This window comes from Chrysemys picta, chromosome 1 (genome assembly GCF_011386835.1).
Source record: "Chrysemys picta bellii isolate R12L10 chromosome 1, ASM1138683v2, whole genome shotgun sequence".
Taxonomy (NCBI): Eukaryota; Metazoa; Chordata; order Testudines; family Emydidae; genus Chrysemys; species Chrysemys picta.
In genome coordinates, this window is record NC_088791.1 from 319,745,682 (window position 1) to 319,763,001 (window position 17,320).

A 17,320-nucleotide genomic window follows, 5' to 3' on the forward strand; every position below is an offset into this window, starting at 1 on the left:
TAATTCCATTGAACAGCTGAATGTACGTCAGACACTGAATAACAATTTTCACCTCTGTCTTTAAAGGTGAAGGCAATTCTGTATGAGTGGTGATGTTAGGGCTGGCTGATGCAGAACACTGATGGAGCTGAACGAAGAGGTGCTGGTCTCTTGGAAAAGGTTGCATTGGGCACTTGTATTGGAAAAAAAAGATTGAAATCAACCTGCTGTACAGCTCAGGAGCCAGATTGCTGATCTTGACAACTAACCTGTTATATTATGCAATGTTGAAGAAAAGACAGATCAGTGTTTATAGATGAGATATATTTAAAGATTCTCATACAGCAAATGTAAGAGTTTTGGACTGTGCAAGGTAGAAGATGGGAAAGCCAATGCAACCTGGATTACTACAGACAGAAGAGAAAAGATGGATACAAAAGATTGAGAAAAAAGACACCAGAAGTAGATATGCATTTCTAAGGAAAGAAGTAACCACTGCAATAAGGGTCCTATTCAACTATCATTGCAGTGAGTGGGAGTTTTTCAAAGATTCACAAACTATGGCCTTTTATAATCTGGCCCAGAGATTTTTAAGGGAGTGGGACAGGAGATAGTAGAATCCATTGTGGACATTTTCATTTAAGTAAAAAGCTCATAAAAACTATAAAAAATGGTTCCTCCAGCCCCGAGGTGTTCACACCAAAAAGGACTAGCTGCACTTCATGTGCAGGATTTTTCACAAACTCCAGTAGTTCACAGTCAATGCTGAACAGCAGGTAAAGGCAAGTTAACAAAACACTGTTCAACCATTTTCAAATACAAAGAAAGGTAAACAAACAAACAAACAAAATATAGCCCCGCCATATATATTTCCACAAATGTGCACACACATAGATCAAGAGGGAGAGCTCAGCACTTTTCTTTTGACAGCTTCAGTGCAATGGAGCTTCGGGGTATAAACTTGAAATTTGGGATGGAGATAGTCTCTAGGGGCTAAATTGTGGCTGCGTCATAAGCCTATATGGGGACAGTGTGCAGCTGTGCTGCCCCACGAGCAGACCATCAGAACCAGATTGTGACTCTGAGTCACAATCTGGTTCCCTTTCACTCCTTACTCCTGAGGGAAGTAATCTGGACCCGCCCTATACCTGGGGCAAATTAATCTCAGTTGAGCTCCACTGACCAGTGCACTGGAGAGCAGAACAAAGGCTCCACTCACTCTCTGACCCCATCAACTTTTCATCCCCAGGGGAGGGTGAGTAGCAACCCCACCAAAGGATGATCTCATGCTGTTGCCTATGATGCAGGTAGCCAGAGCAGCAGAACAACAGCTACCTTGCTGCCCAGTGCAGGCTCATTAGTTGAACCACAATCTGGCCTTATATTTGCAAAATTCAATTATGAAAGAGTATTTACCTGATCACATACTATTTTCCACAAGACCCATCTATGCATGTGCAATTGAACAGTAAGCAGAGAATGAGGTAGGTCTATGTGGATCTGTGCCTTATTTCAACCAAATTCTAGGCCTGATTCTGACATTTTTGTTTATGTTGAGGTCAATGGGACTGCTCATATAAGCACTACTGCGATTAGTGTTGGACAGTTGGACCCTAAATCTGGCCAGAAATAAGGGTCAGATCTGTAACACCCTGTCTCAGTCATGCTATATCCCTACCATATTAACTGTGCATTGTTCATATATGAGCATTGACTGACCACTCCTGTGCAAAAATAGTGCAAGACAATGCGTTTAAAGACTGCATGTATTCAAAGATTGTATGTATTTGCACGAGCAGACAGAGTAAAGATTGGACAGGCACCATCAACTTTGGCATTTCCTTTCTTTTTAGAAATTAAATTAACATTTTCCTTTAGTACAGATTAAAAAAAAAAGACAAACAAACCCCCAAACCACAAAATTATGTTACAAAATCTGTGGAACTAACAATAGTGAATATCCATCATCATCTTTTTCTGCATGCCTTGCATTTTGTCTGTTTAGAGTGTAAAATCTCTTTGGTGCTTTGGACTCATATGTCTTAATACACTTTTTGAGTGCTGCATACATTTGAAGTAACAGCAATTAAAGCAAATATATTTGAACAAATAGGATATATTTAAATTAAAATAATTGAGATTGACTCTACAGTTTATTGCCTATGTTATTCTTCAACCATTTCTACATTTTCAGGTGAGCTTTAATGGCATCTTCCTTCAGTCTCGTTTGAAAGTGGGCAAATGAAGAAATAAAAAAAGAAATATATGAAGTATTCACTAGAACGTGGAAAGCAAACTAATCCAACTGATTAAAACCAAGTAAGTCTTAGAACAAGGTGATCTGACATTTCCCTAAACAGTGAGCGCATTTTGCTACACATCTATTTTCTTCCTGCTTTAGTAAACTGAGTAGTATCCTTGATTTTGCAGCATATACAGTTTGGATCGTGCTACCTCATAACAAAGCAGATAGGAATGTTAGTTACAATTTTGCAGCTGCTGTTACTTGGGAGTACCCTGATTTGCTTTGCTGGGGTCGCTGTGATAATGGTTTTTGTTCCATGGGTACATTTGTGGTGAAATAGGAGTTCAGCATCCAAATCCAGCACACCTATAATAGGATTAAAATAATGAGCTGCCGCTCATTTAAAAGATACACGTTCATATTTCCAGTTTGAATTTACCTCCACTTGGCTGCTGAGCTTTACTGAACAAGCTGAAAATACAAAGGGAGACACTGTTTTACAATGCACAAGAAGAAGAAATGAGCACTCTTAGTGAAACGTGGGAGAAACATACTGATGTTGATTCTTGTTATGTAGTGCATATCACTTAGGGTGACCAGATGTCCCGATTTTATCGGGACTGTCCCGATATTGACTTGTTTGTCCCGCGTCCCGACCGATATGCGGTCGGGACACTGGACAAACAAGCAATTTTGACGTCCTGGAGGGACTCTCGCCCCCTAGGCTCACTTAGGGTCACCAGGGCAAGCCGCTTGGCTTCACCGCCGCCTTCAGGGCCCGGGGCCGGGAGTGCAGTGCGGAGGCTGCTCCAGCCCTGCAGCCCGCGGGGCAGTGCGGTGGGTCGGAGGCGGACACGCTCCTGCCGGGAGGGGCCGGGCCCGGCTACCTGGTTCGCCCCCTGCCCAGGTCCCCGAGCTCCCCGCGGCTGGAGAGGGGCTGTCCGGGGCTGCGGGGGGCGAGTGTCCCAGCCCTGGCGGGGTGGAGCGGAGCAGCCCCTGCTGCGGGGCCGGGGCGACGGAGCCCGGGAACGGCTGGGCAGGGAGCTGCAGGAAGGGCCCGGAGCGCGGCTCGGCTGGGGGGTGCTCCGGCCGTTTTTGTTTTTTTTTTCCCTCTCCGCCGCCGGCTTTTTTCTTCTCTCTCCCCCCCCCCCCCCCCCCCGCGTCCCGATATTTAATCTGTGGCATCTGGTCACCCTAATATCACTATTGTTGCCATGGACTGTTCCATTTATAAATCACTAGTCGTCACTGCACGTATTAGCAGTTTGATTGTTAGGAAATGGAAAGCCAAGCTGCACAGCACTTACCAATAATGTAGGCATGCAAATTAGTTTAGGAGGGCAATTTGGAAGCACAGTTTAGAAGCACAACATGATTAAGTAGATAGTATCCTCAGTCTCATTCAATTACTTTTGTCCTCTAATTCACAAAAAAAATGTTTGTGCTCTTAAACACCTGTGACTGAAAGCATAATTGTTCATAGAATGGGCACAGGCAAAATCATGAGGTAGCATGATCCTGTGGCAATGGACTGTGAGTCAGTAACCCTTGGTTCTGCCGCCAACTTGTGTGTGAACTTGGACACGTCACTTCCCATCTCTGTCCCTCCCTTTCCCTTCTTCTATCTTGTCTCTCTAAACTGCAAGCTCATTCAGGTCGGGACAGCCTCTAACAATGTGTCTATACAGCTCCTAGGTCAGCGGGGTCCTGACCTCAGAGGGGGATTCTAGGCATTATTGTAATACAAATTAAGAACAATAACAACAACATTTTTGAAATGTAGCCCTAAGTGATAAATATTTGAGATAAGAACACAAGAACAGCCATACTGGGTCAGACCAAAGGTCCATTTAGCCCAGTATCCTGTCTTCCAACAGTGGCCAATGCCAGGTGCCCCCAAGGGAATGAACAGGACAGGTAATCATCAAGTGATCCACCCCCTGTCGCCCATTCCCAGCTTCTGGCAAAAAGAGGCTAGGGACACCATTCCTGATTTTGTGCATCAGATATATATCTAAAAACTATGGAATAAATGTGCCAATCAAATATGATATTTTAGGCAAAGTGGACAAAGAGTGTATTAATCTCTCAGTATACTTCTCCATTTACAATTTTCAGTGAAAACATGTTGGCTGTTTTTATTATGCCTGTGTAAATGTAGATGAAACAAAAAGGTCAGCTAACTACTTATTAGTAATATACGTGTATATAAATTGAGGCAGGAGAGTGAAAGTTAATTATTTTATACCTGCTAACATCTGTCTGTGGATTTGGATTAGAAACAGGATGACCCTATCAAGGATCAGATGGTCATCTCCTATGAGGACACATTAGAGGACAATTAAGTCTAATTTAGATCTTACAAAGAGCAAGCTTGTGAAATAGATTTGGATAAAGTAGATCTCTGGGAATTGGGAAAGTCAAAAACACTGGAGTCTTATTTCAACAGCAGCATAGAGGCATATTTTAAACTGGAGCTGGACTTAGCATTTTGGAGTGTAAGTATGAAGCAACTTCCTCTTTGTCCATTTGTATCCTATACCTGTCCACCAAGATCATAAAGCGCTGGCTTTACTTTTCTATCTTGGTTTTTATACCATGCCATCAGCATAAGGATTTTGAGCAAGATGATTCTTTGGGGATACCCTCAAAACTTAACTAACACATTATACATCCATAAAAGAGTGAGTATTTTCATGTTCCCTATCCTCCAAATGCAGTAGCAGAATCCTCATGCTTGTCCATTTCAACCTTAGCAATCATTGTACTGGATTTTCAGAGCTACCTTCCCAAGGAACAGGTGCTATGCATCTAATCTATCTATCTATCTGTCTAAACAATTAACTTCTCTTTACATTTACTTTTGTCTTCACATAGCTAATGAAGTCATCATAAACCAGAATCTCAGCTATCTCAGGGTAGGACATACAGCATATTATACATCCCCTTCTAAGAAGAACTGTTCTGAACCTAGCCTACACTTCTTTAATACACATTAATTTACACCCACACAAATAAGTCAGTTTCTCACTCTTAGTCAGCAAAAATTGAAGAGCAGAGTACTTTGCGCTGAGGTCTCATTTTACTAAGAATCAGAGGGATAGCCGTGTTAGTCTGAATCTGTAAAAAGCAACAGAGGGTCCTGTGGCACCTTTGAGACTAACAGAAGTACTGGGAGCATAAGCTTTCGTGGGTAAGAACCTCACTTCTTCAGATGCAAGACTGAAGAAGTGAGGTTCTTACCCACGAAAGCTTATGCTCCCAGTACTTCTGTTAGTCTCAAAGGTGCCACAGGACCCTCTGTTGCATTTTACTAAGACTTACTTCTGCTAATATACACTACAGAACATTGACTTGTACATCACACAACTAAACTTCATTTCTCAAAAAGTCTGGGGAAAAAGGCCTATTGAATCAATTATGGAGCTTGAGACTCAGTCAATTCCTCTTCTGTGAAGTCACCACATCTATCATCTACAGGCTACCGGAATCCTCATGCAAAATGAAAGAAGTCAGGGCCTGATATTTTAAATTGCCACCACTTTGTGTTAGCTATCATACAACGTAAGCAAAGGGCTGATCCTAGTCCTCTTAAAGTAAATGGCAAAACTTCCACTGATTTTGGTAGTGCAGAATCAGGCCTAAGCCTATCCAAACAAAGAGTGCAAACTATTCTAAAAAGGAATTCCAATCTCAGTTGCTGACATGAGAATCAGGAGTGGCTCCTAGAAGTCAATGGAGTCACACCAGTGTAAAACCAGTATCACTGAGATCAGAATCAAAATGATAGCATGCTCTAAAATATGTATTTACTTGCCATTAAAGCAATAGATGATCAATTTATCCATGAGTTTATGCAGAAATATGCATTCAAATATATATGGACATATATCACTCTCTCTATAAGCCAACTGTTCCAGGTTTTGAACCTCTCTCTCTCTCTCTCTCTCTCTCTCTCTCTCTCTCTCTCACACACACACACACACACACACACACACAAAAACTTGGGGGAAAAAATTGCTTCCCTACACACTTTAAAATCAGTCCTAAAAACCAATGCTCTTTTGTTTTATTACAAAAGAGATTGGATAGGAGAAGGATTCGATTATAAGCTACGATAAGTGTGCATTAAAACACAATGACACAGTGGCAAAAGATTTGGTCAAATTAATATGTATGGCATCACCTATTTGAAATAATCCTTGTTAAATTTAGAAGTGCCATATCATTAATTCTTAGTTTCTTTCTCTCATGTTTCTGCCGTTAAAATAATTCATCTGTAATGGTTTTCAGAAAAAAAAATACTTTGCACATTTCTGAATCACAAATGGCATTTTATGTTTTGCTGCCCATACCAGCATCTGCATCACTAAAGTTTTATGCAATAAAAACTTTATAAACCTCTAATATATCTTTTGCAAAATAAAAAATAAATAAATAAGGAAATAAAATAAAGCAAGTAGCGCAATAAAACAGAATTTAGCACCACTAGATGGCATTCATTCACTGTAGTATTCACACAGTGGCAATAGATACTGAAAAGTGCACGTTCAGAGCATCAGCATAATATGTGGGATTAGTGAGACACAAAAAGAATATACTTCCTCAAGTTATTTTCCTATTACTTAGCAAAATGCTCTTTTCTAACTATTATTTTCCCCCCTGTCATTTAAGAAATAGCTCAGAGAGAGAGAGAGTGATATGGCCAGATTCTCCAAATGAGAATGATAACATTTTAAGCCCACTTGGCACAGGTATAAATGGCTATACAAAGTACAAGGCAGTGGATAATCAAGCCCATAGTCTTTCCTTTACATAACTGCTGCCTTCGTTAACTAAGGAAGAACATACCCTCCATCCCTTCTCCAAAAGATCACTTATTTCACTCTTTTCCATTTTCACAAATACTTTGCTATGGATAACAACACTCCCCTTTTAAATGTGTATAATAATGATTTCAAGACCTTGTACAGCTGGAAATATGTTGTCTATGATGTTTGGAAAACAGTAAATAACCCTGGATAAACAAAAGCAATTTCTTCAAATAAAATTGGCATTTAAAATATATATATTTTAAAATAGATGCATAGATTCTAACGCCAGAAGGGACCATTGTGATCATCTAGCCTGCCCTCCTGTGTAGCACAGGGCATAGAACTTCCCCAAAATAATTCCCTGAGCAGAGCTTTCAGAAAAACATTCAATCTAGATTTAAAAAATCCAATCTAAATTTAATAATAAAATGAAGATTGGGGGACTCTTCTTGATCAATTTGGCAGCAGGGTGTTGTTCTGCCAGCCAAGAGACTTTGGTTCAAGACTCCCCAAGCACTGATGTGTTAAAGCTCTGGGCTGATGTTTGAGCAGCACAAGCATTGCCTGCTGTCTCTGACCTGCCAGCAGGGCCGGCTCCAGGCACCAGCCGGGCAAGCTCGTGCTTGGGGCGGCAGATTCTACGGGGCGGCATTTGGCACAATCCTAGGGCGGCATGGCCGCTTTATTTATTTTTTGTTCCGCTCCGGCCGCCCTGTAGGGGGTGGCGGTGCGGAGGAGGGGACCGCCCTGCAGCAAGCCCGTCAGGGCAACCCGCGTCCTTCCCTCCCAGCCGACCGCGGCGCGGAGCCCTCCCGGCAGGCGGCTTGGTGGTTGGGGCCGCTGACAGCGCCCCACTGAAGCCCTGGCCGCCCCCTTCTCTCTCTCCCCCCACTCTCTCCCCCGCTAGCCAGGGCACCAGCGCAGGGAGTCCCCCTGTACCCTGGCTCCGGCCGTGCCGCAAGTTTTTTTTTTTTTTTTGCTTGGGGCGGCAAAAAAGCCAGAGCCAGCCCTGCCTGCCAGCTGCTGTGATGGAAGCTTAATATCAAAATGAAGATGGGGAGAAAGTGGAGATAAAATATTGGCCCCTGAATAAACCTTGAGGAAACCTTGTCTTGACTGGCAAAAATAAATGAAGGGTAAAGCTTAGAGGCTGCTCTTGTGGAACTATAGTAATGGGTTTACAGTGACATTAAAAGTTGTATTACCTGTTCTAAAAGATTCTGAAGCCTCTCTATTTCACAGTCTATTACAAATTTCTTTTCTTGTCTTCGATCCAGGTCTTCTAAAAGCCTCCTGTAGCTGGCATCATTAAAATTCTCCACACATATGGCACTGACTTGCCAGCTATTTTGTCCCGCTTTTTCCATAATAGCTTGAAGTATTGAGTAACCTAAAAGAAAAGGATACAATACACTAACAACACAATCTTTGCATTTTATGAATCATAACTGTTATTAATCAATATCAAATCCCTTAATGTATGGTCTAATAGAGAGGGGATTGGGAGGAGTCATAGCTCCTAGGTCTAACACTGCTACTGGCTACCTATGACTTCGGGCACAGCACTTAAACTATCTATAAGCTTATTAATAATTATTATTACAAGCATTTATATGATGGCCATCACTGTGAGCAATGAACTGATAAATGGGGATGACACCGATTTAGCTCACAGGGAGATTGTAAAGCTTACCCAGTGAATGTTTGTGAAGCGCTCTGAGGCCACTGAATGAAAAGCACAAACCCCACATGGAAGAGCAAGGGGTTAAAGACCAGGTCAGGACTCAGGCAGCTGCACACAGACACACCTGCAAAGCCTGCACAGGCTGGAGGCAGGGCTTTGAAAAGGGGAGCAGAGCAGTTCAGTGACAGGCAGTGGAAGGGAGCAGATGGCTTCTCTGAGGGGGAAGTACTGCCCAGGATTCATTGCCCAGGACCTGACAACACAGACCTGTGAAAACCCACAAAGGAGTGTGCAGATCAGGGAACTGATTGGAGTAATCTACTTCGGGAAGCCGAAGGAAACTGGGGTAGGATGTGGTCTGGGAGAGGCAGTGGCTTAGAACCCCAAGGTGTTGGGTATAGCTGCCCACCGTTGGGCCCCGGACCAGAGCCAGTGGAGAGGGCAGGCCCGGGTTCTCTTATCCACTCCAAAAGGTCAATACTAGAGCAAGAGCCTTTCCCTAGTGTGAAGGGCCAGCTGGAAAAGATTGTAACTGTTCAAGGGCCCTGCCCCCAAACCCTTCTGCTAAAGGGGAGGACTGGAAACCCTTGGGGTGGGGGCACTGGAGGAGAGTACTGTGCATCAACAGCAGGCAGCCTGCCAACCCCCACCTGATCCCTAAGCAGCACTGTTGGTCATGCACCTTCTACAGCAGTATAGAGGCATTATAATTATAATGTCTCATCTGCAAAGCCCATTAGCAGATGGGGAAAGCCAGTATCTTTTTTTAGAACCATTTGCTTTTCCTTCATTCACCCAGGGCAACTGAAGATTCTTAAAACACTGGGAGATTCCATCTAAAAGAGCAGAGATCCAACAACTCAAATCCAGAGTGAGTATTAAATCAGCATGGGGCTGCTAGTTGACATTGTGCTGCTGGAGATGCCATCGTTCAGACCAGATATCCTGTCCAGAACCATGGCTATATTCTGACTTGGGTGGCTATATTTTACCTACATGAAATCCTCACTCTAGTTTCAGTTGGAAAAAATATTCATTTAACCTCCTGAAAGCTAAAATGTAATGCTACTGATGCAGAATGGGTCGCTGTTCTATGAAGAGATGGCTGCATTTCATTGGTATGCAACTGATCCCTATAAATACTGTAGTTTACAATATGTTTTGGGATCCTTTTACAGGAAAGATACTATATAAAGGCACTGATAGGTCTACCCATCCAAAGAACAGGACTATTCAAAAAATAATTAAATATTAGCAGACCCACAAATATACTATACACTTGTTTGCCTCTACATTACCTATAAGAACATCATTAATTCCTCATGATGTGGATGTCACAGGTCAAATTAGAGAGCTACTGTAAATCTAGGAGAAATTGTCTTTGGCATGACACGCACTATTACCTCTTGCACTCAACTCCTAATAGTCTAGGTGAATTCATATCAGATTGTTCCTATTCCAATGAAATCAAGCACTCATACTCAAAAATACACAGATTATATAGTATCATTTATAATTATTAAGTATTTCCCCCTCAAATACAGATGACATAATTGAGATTAAAGTACATAGCTTTATGATGATGGAGATTACCTTAGTACACTTTATCACTGAGAACAAAACATTTATTTCAAAAAGATAAGTGAAGTCTGGGTTGATAAAAATACAAGTAAAATATATTTGCATTCTGCACAAAGGATTAAAGAATAATTTTCATTCCACAGGACCATTTCTAAAGAAATAGGTACACTAAGAAATATGTATGAATTAGACTACATGTCTGTAATTAAGATAATTTGCTAAAGTAAATTACTTGATAGAATCACCAGTAAAACATTTCTGTAGCCAGGGTTCATTTTTAACCTGAAATCAGTTATTTTTCCACCAGAGAAGAATGAAGAATTCTAGTTAATTACTTCACAATTATTCTGCTCTTCCTGTTGCTACATTTACTCTTGCTTTTTTTGCCTGTAATTATCTTTTCAAATCATGCCTAGATTCTTTCCTAACCATTGTATTTTTTGCCTCATTTTCTATACATTTCCATATATATCTTTTTATTTAGAGCTGCATCATGATGTTCCTACCTCATTTATGGTGTAACTTTGACTTTATCTTTGATATCAACACAGTCAACATTTATTTCATTCAGTTTCTCGACACAGACTAACATTTGCTTTGATTCAGAATGAATGCTGTTTGAAATGGCAATTGATATCCTCTCACTCTTTTCTTATTAAGTTTGGACAACTTTATGAAGATGTGCTTTGATCAAGGCAGAAAATTCTCCCAGCACAGCGAATGACAACTACTAGCCAAACACTCAAGTTTTAATTCTACTGTGGATCAAGGTTTAGCTTGCCATGTTTCATTAGCAACTGCCTTCATTTAGACATTGCAGAGTTGTATAGTTTCTTGTCACTAGTTGGCAACCATGCTATATTTTCATGCCAATATGCCTTTCACATATAACACAACAAAGCTGAGCTGCGATCAGCTGGATGGAATACAAGTTCTCCATCTCAGAGAAGCTACTATTATATATTCAGGTCAAAATCCTTTTGTACGGTATCCATGACATAGCTGTGTATTTTATGTGTAGGGGAAAATAATATAATTTTGCAGGCTGACAAGTTTGGAGTTTAAATGGAATGAACTGCAGGCATTTGCAGCCTCAGCTGGCATCAAACTTGGACATATTGAAGAGTATGCCTATTTGTCCAAAAAATAATTGGATGTACTGTTCAGAAAAAATGAACTCTACCCAGAGCGGCATAAATTCCAAATGATTAAAATGACCACAGGGCAATCTCTACAAATTTAGGACTTGAACCTGGCATCTTTATTCAGGCAAAAATCACAAACTTCAGTGGATGTTTTGCCTGAGTAAGGACAGCTGGGTTGGATCTTATAGCTCTATGCTAAAAGGCATCTCTTTTCTGCGTCTCTATTTTTAGCTGTAACTTCTTTGTTTGTCTTAAATTATGCTACATAAATGTACAGTTCATTTTGTTGAGATACTGTGATATGGATACAGTCGATTCTACGTATTGTAGAATATTATTTGTTACACAAAACAAAGACTTGTTTTTTTTAAACATAACAATTAAGACTGTTAAGTGACAATTTTAGCTACCCAATCCATGTGCTTCTAGGCGATGTTTCATTTTACAAAATGCTTATGAAAGAAGCAAATAAAGAAATGCAGGGGAACTTTCCCAGCACAGTACATACTAAGTACCAGCTAACATACTATCAGTCTAACTGCAGAATGATGCCTTTCTGGAAGATCTACTTTAGTCAAACTGAAATTATTGGGGTCAATGCAGGGGTAACTGGGTTGATCATCTAATTGTCCCTTCTGGCTTTAAAAATCAATGAATCTATGAATAGTAACTAGTAAATTTAGTTGCAATACTATTGACTAAAACCACTATTTTGGCCTTCCTAAATGTAAAGAAAGCTTCCTTTCCCTTCTTCCGTGAGCTCATTCGGCTCTGACAATGCTTCCTAAAAAATCTGCCAGCTGCTTTCTGTAGGTCATTCCTGACATGTAGATACAATTCACAATTGTTCAATGAATAGTAAAAGCACTGCTACTTTGATGTTTTAAAACAAAAATGTATGCAGGGAATGGTTACAAAAAGAACACTAACATTTCAACACAACCTTACTTTTTCATTTGACAGATAGGTGAAATTGTGGTATTTTAACAAACTAATGTTGCTTTTCAAAAAGATATCCTAGTCACCAATGTTATCTGAAATAATTATGAAAACGGAGAGTCACTATATTATACTCTATTCCACCAGAAAATTAAAGCTGAACATGCATATCATTATAATGTTCGCAGATATATCTGACCATTGTTAATGAGACTCCAACAAGGCACCTTGAAAATAAAAGAGTATTTTTTAATTGGGTTATCCCCCTCCCATCCCTCTGGATTATGTGGGGGGTTTTAATTGAAAATAATCCTATGCAGCAGCAACAAGTAAAAAGATTTGATACGTGACAAGTCTTGCAGGTTTTTTACAGAGAGAACAATATAATTTTCCATAATAGAACATTCTGATCTACCTTCTCAGGACAAGAATTGTATGGAAATGTTGCAGAGGGAGGAGATTATTATTATTATAACATTTAAAGCTGTGGTGCAGTCAGAATAATTCAAGTAAATCATGGCCGCATGGCCAACCCCAACTCTTCAAAAATTATAAGATTTTAAAAAATAATAACTGTCAGGCTCTTTTCTTTTATCTTCTGTTGCTCTCTTGAGGCTTCACATTTTCAAAATGTTCTTTCCAACAGTGAAGGCTAGAAACTTCCTTTGTCTTTGTTAGATGAAAGCTGAGAGTCTCACAAAGTCACATGAATCCAGGAGATGGGGCTTTAAAGTAAGGCACTGAATATTGTGAGAGCTAGCAACACTGCCACTGTCTTTAACTCTACTCTTCCCTCCCCTCAGGAAAAGGAGTGTGAAACAGGAATGTTGGTACAACAATCCTGACACAAGATTCACCTGTGGACTCTATATAGCAGCAATAAAAGTAACCATGGATGGAAGGGGATACACCTTCTTCACTCTTGGGAGGGCTAGATTCTTTTCCCCACCAATTGGGAGAGGATATTGTATGTTTCTACTCTTCCCTAAGTTACTGCATGATGGTGTCCAGGATGCATACTTTCATGAGCCTTTTTGGCCCTGCCTCACCTAGCTGGGCAAAGGGGTCCTCTGTAAATACTGGTCTAACAAAGAAGGATAGGGCCTGATGGCTCTAAAGCCCCATGTGTTTGGGCTGAATAAAGCAGCCCTGGAATCTCCAGACAGTAGCCCATTGTCTCAAGAGCCTATCAGGGTGTTATAATAATGTTTTGTTCTTAACCATTGATACAGTAGCTCCTAAATATTCTCTCTCACTATTTATTAACTCAGGCATCTAAAATATTCCTAGGTGCCCAACCCATAAAATAAAATATGCATATAAATGACTGCTAATCCCACCCTGGCATATAAATATCCAGCAGCATAGAAGAAAAAAATAAAATAAACACAAAAATCCCTGAAAGTCTCAGCCCACCTCTCCTCAAAAGCCTGTGAGGAAAAGATTCTGTCCTCATAAATCACCATAATACCCAGATCACTTGCAACACATGCAATATATAGGAAGCAGATTGAAGTGCTCTTCAGGGAACATCATGTTCAGTCTGATCAATGGCAATACACAGAGTTTTGGGATACTTTGACATGGTTACAATACAAGTGAAAAGAGCTCCCTTCACTGCAGTTTCCAACCAGCAATTTTTTTCCAGGTAGACACTTTGATAAGGGACACTACTAATCCTGGCACTATTCCAGAAATCACTTAGATGTGGTACATCAGGAATAGAACTGAATGAAAATTTTCAAGTTTCAAAAACATTTTCTATCAAAATTTTCAATTTTGACCAGAAAAGAGGTGTGTATGAGTGCATGTGTGTGTGTGTGTATGTGTGTGTGTGAGAGAGAGAGAGACAGAGAGAAATTTGGCTAAATTTGTGATTTTGTTACACAGTTCTACCCAGGAGTGACTACAAGTGAATTCTGCAGTCAGTATATGCGTCTGTGATACAGAGTTGGGTGTGACACAGAATGCTGTGGTCTGTGCTCAGAACTGGGAACTTCTGTGTTCTAATAGTGGCTCTGACTTGCCGTGTGGCCTTACAACCCCAAAATTTCAAAAAATGACTACTGACTGTGGGTGCCTTCATTTTTGGATGGCCAGCCTGAGACACCTACCTATCTTCAGTTGGGCACTGAACAAAATGGAGATACTCAAAATTTGTGGACATTTAAGCAGGGTCTAAATGAGTTCTCATCTGACATACACTGGGGGGAAAGATTTCAGGAGAAGACTGTATTTGCATAGGCACCCCTACTCTGCCTAGGTGTTCAGCAGACAGAGCTGCTTTGCCAACATGATAAATTTTGGGTAGTTTTGAGTTACAATTCACGTTCGTATTGAATGCAGGAGTAATGAAATGTCGTTACTGTTATTGTGTGTGTAACGGACAGCAGAACTGTGTTTAGCCTGTCCTGAGTGAGTGGGTCACCCTAAGCTGAACCTCACTTGCTAAGCAGGGAGTAGGGATACCATATCCCACTGAACAGGAGAGCATGTGGGGATAGGTGTTCCTACCTGATGGTGTGGGTGCTGCCTAAAGAGACCTAGATACTATTTGATCCTCTCCTCTCTAGTGTTTAAAGACAGAGCTGATTGGACTCAATTGGGAGATCTTGTTTGAGTGCAGAGTTACTAGAACTAAAATCACTGATGAGCAGATCTAGCAGCTAAACCTTAGACCTGGTATAGGGAGAGAGTTGCAGGGAAAGGCCATGAAGAGGCAGTAGCACAGCGGTTCCCTGCTATCCAGTGAAATCACCAGGGCTGGCTCCAGGCACCAGCCTGGCAAGCAGGTGCTTGGGGTGGCCGCTCTGGAGAGGGGCGGCACGTCCAGCTATTCGGTGGACGGTCCCTCACTCCAGCTCGGAGTGAAGGACCTCCCGCTGAATTGTTGCCGCAGATCGCGATTGCGGTTTTTTTTTTTTTTTTGGCTGCTTGGGGTGGCCAAAACCCTGGAGCCGGCCCTGAAATCACTAAGATCTGGGCTAATTGTGGAAACCTGAAAATGTGGCATAGCAGAAGTAGCAGCAAGCAGCAGAAATAACAGCTTCAGAGATAACAGTGGCAGACGTGGTCAGCTGCAGCAGAGGTAACAGTGGCAGACGTGGTCAGCTGCAGCAGAGGTAACAGTGGCAGAGATAACAGCAGCATTGAGTCAGCTGCTTGGCATGCACACATCCCTTTTTTGGAAGGGGGGGAACCAGTGTGAATGCATCTCTGAACTCTAGGTTTTTGCTGACTAAGGACAACCTCCTGTGAGTGGGGTACAGCAGAGGGACGGGGGAGTGGCATGTTAAAGACACATTTGGCTGAACTTGCACACCACAAGATGGGTAACGGAAGCAAAGGACACTGCCCAGCATACTGTGGGGTGGATGTTTGCTTATGGTCACATGCTTTTGCATGGGGTTGTGGTGTTTTCCCAGATTAATGCTGGGCTCCTTTTCCCTTTTTAATAAAAGTTTTTATTATACACAGACTTAATGCTTGTGAGTGGGGAAGTGTTGCCTCTTAAAGACGCCCGGGGTGGTGTTTAGTTTTCCCAGGCTACTGGGTGGGGGCTTGAGCTGGTTCTGTTTTGTATTGTTAAGAGGAACCCCTAGATATTGAACCTGGCCCTGGTTGCTCCTGACTCCACCAGCCAGAAGGATTACAGACATTTTTGAAATTATTGGTCTTAACCTCTCTGCTCACGTCTCCTGTCTGCAAAATGTGGATAATAAAACTTATTTGCCCGCAGTGGTGTTCTGAATATTAATTAGTTACTGTTTGCAATACGTTTTGAAGATAAGTACCAAGTATTATTCCAGTGATGTGGCAAAATTTTTGTTGTAGCCCTTCTAACTTCTCTGTATGTATGTGTCCTAGCTGGTGAAAAAGGACAGCAAGGGAGCATCCCACCAGCATCCCTCTCTGTCTTCAGTGGACCTCCACTGGGGTCCCAGCAGCTCCCTCACATTCAGCAGCAGTAACAGTCTTCTGGAAGAGTCTTCTTGTCTACCATTGGACAAGTCCTCTTCAGTAGTATTACCAGCAGCAGGGGCATCCTCTCACAGTTGCTAACAGACAGATAACTTAGTCAACACTCTTCATCCTCCTGATGCCTTTAAACTCCACACACTTACTACACCACTCTCTTGGCATTAGGCACCGTTACACTTACCCCTGACTGGTCATCTGTGTTTCCACTGCCACTGTTTGATTATCTCACCATTTGATTCACTTCAGATGGTGTCAATTCATTTCATCCAGGCAATCTGCACTAGTCTTTTTCCTTCTGACTTTCACACTCCATCCTCCTCTTCTGCTCCCCCTCTCCCCAGCCCTTAACTGCACTTCAGCATCAACCCATTTCTCACGCTCTCCCCTCTCCTATGCTCCCATCTCATCCACCCCATTACCTAAGTTCGCACATTCGGGAATACAAAACAAAAAGTTAAAGGCATTCACAACAAACACATTACTGAAAAAAGGCGGCGAAGCTATTGGTATTCAAATATAACAAATGTATGCACTCACTTAAAGTCTTGGTTTTGTCACACTTCTCTGTCATTCTCTCACTCCCTCCATTTCCTAAACACAGTTACTGCTGTGACTCGATGCCCCTGGGCAGCCACAATGAAGAATTGAAGCAGAAAAACTGACATGAGGTTTGTTGTTGACACAAAAAGCAGCCAGAGGAAGCTATTTGCAGTGTCCAACAAGTTTTATTGGTCCTACAAAACCCAGGAACTATGCTACCTATTCTTGTGCGCCATCTACTGGTATACTATCTATAACTAACCCGTTCCTATATACCAACACAACACATTCCTGTAAGGCAGTGGTTCCCAAACGTTAACAACCTGTGAACCCCTTTCACTAAAATGTCAAGTCTTGTGAACCCCCTCTTAAAAATAATATTTCCAGGGATTTTCTCCTTTACCTGAGTATA

At 41.6% G+C, this 17,320-nt stretch overlaps 1 protein-coding gene across 14 annotated transcripts in view; it reads right to left on the reverse strand.

Annotated features, from left to right (window-relative positions):
- GRIA4 (glutamate ionotropic receptor AMPA type subunit 4) overlaps positions 1-17,320 on the reverse strand; it is a 285,358-nt gene that overhangs the window by 104,098 nt on the left and 163,940 nt on the right. For all 14 annotated transcript variants that reach the window (XR_010597855.1, XR_010597856.1, XR_010597857.1 and 11 more), the window contains one exon: positions 8,244-8,428. Coding sequence is in view for 10 of the 14 variants with exons in the window: in XM_065581521.1 (XP_065437593.1) it covers positions 8,244-8,428 (185 nt within the window). In the remaining 4 variants the exon portion in view is untranslated. The remainder of the gene's footprint in view (positions 1-8,243; positions 8,429-17,320) is intronic.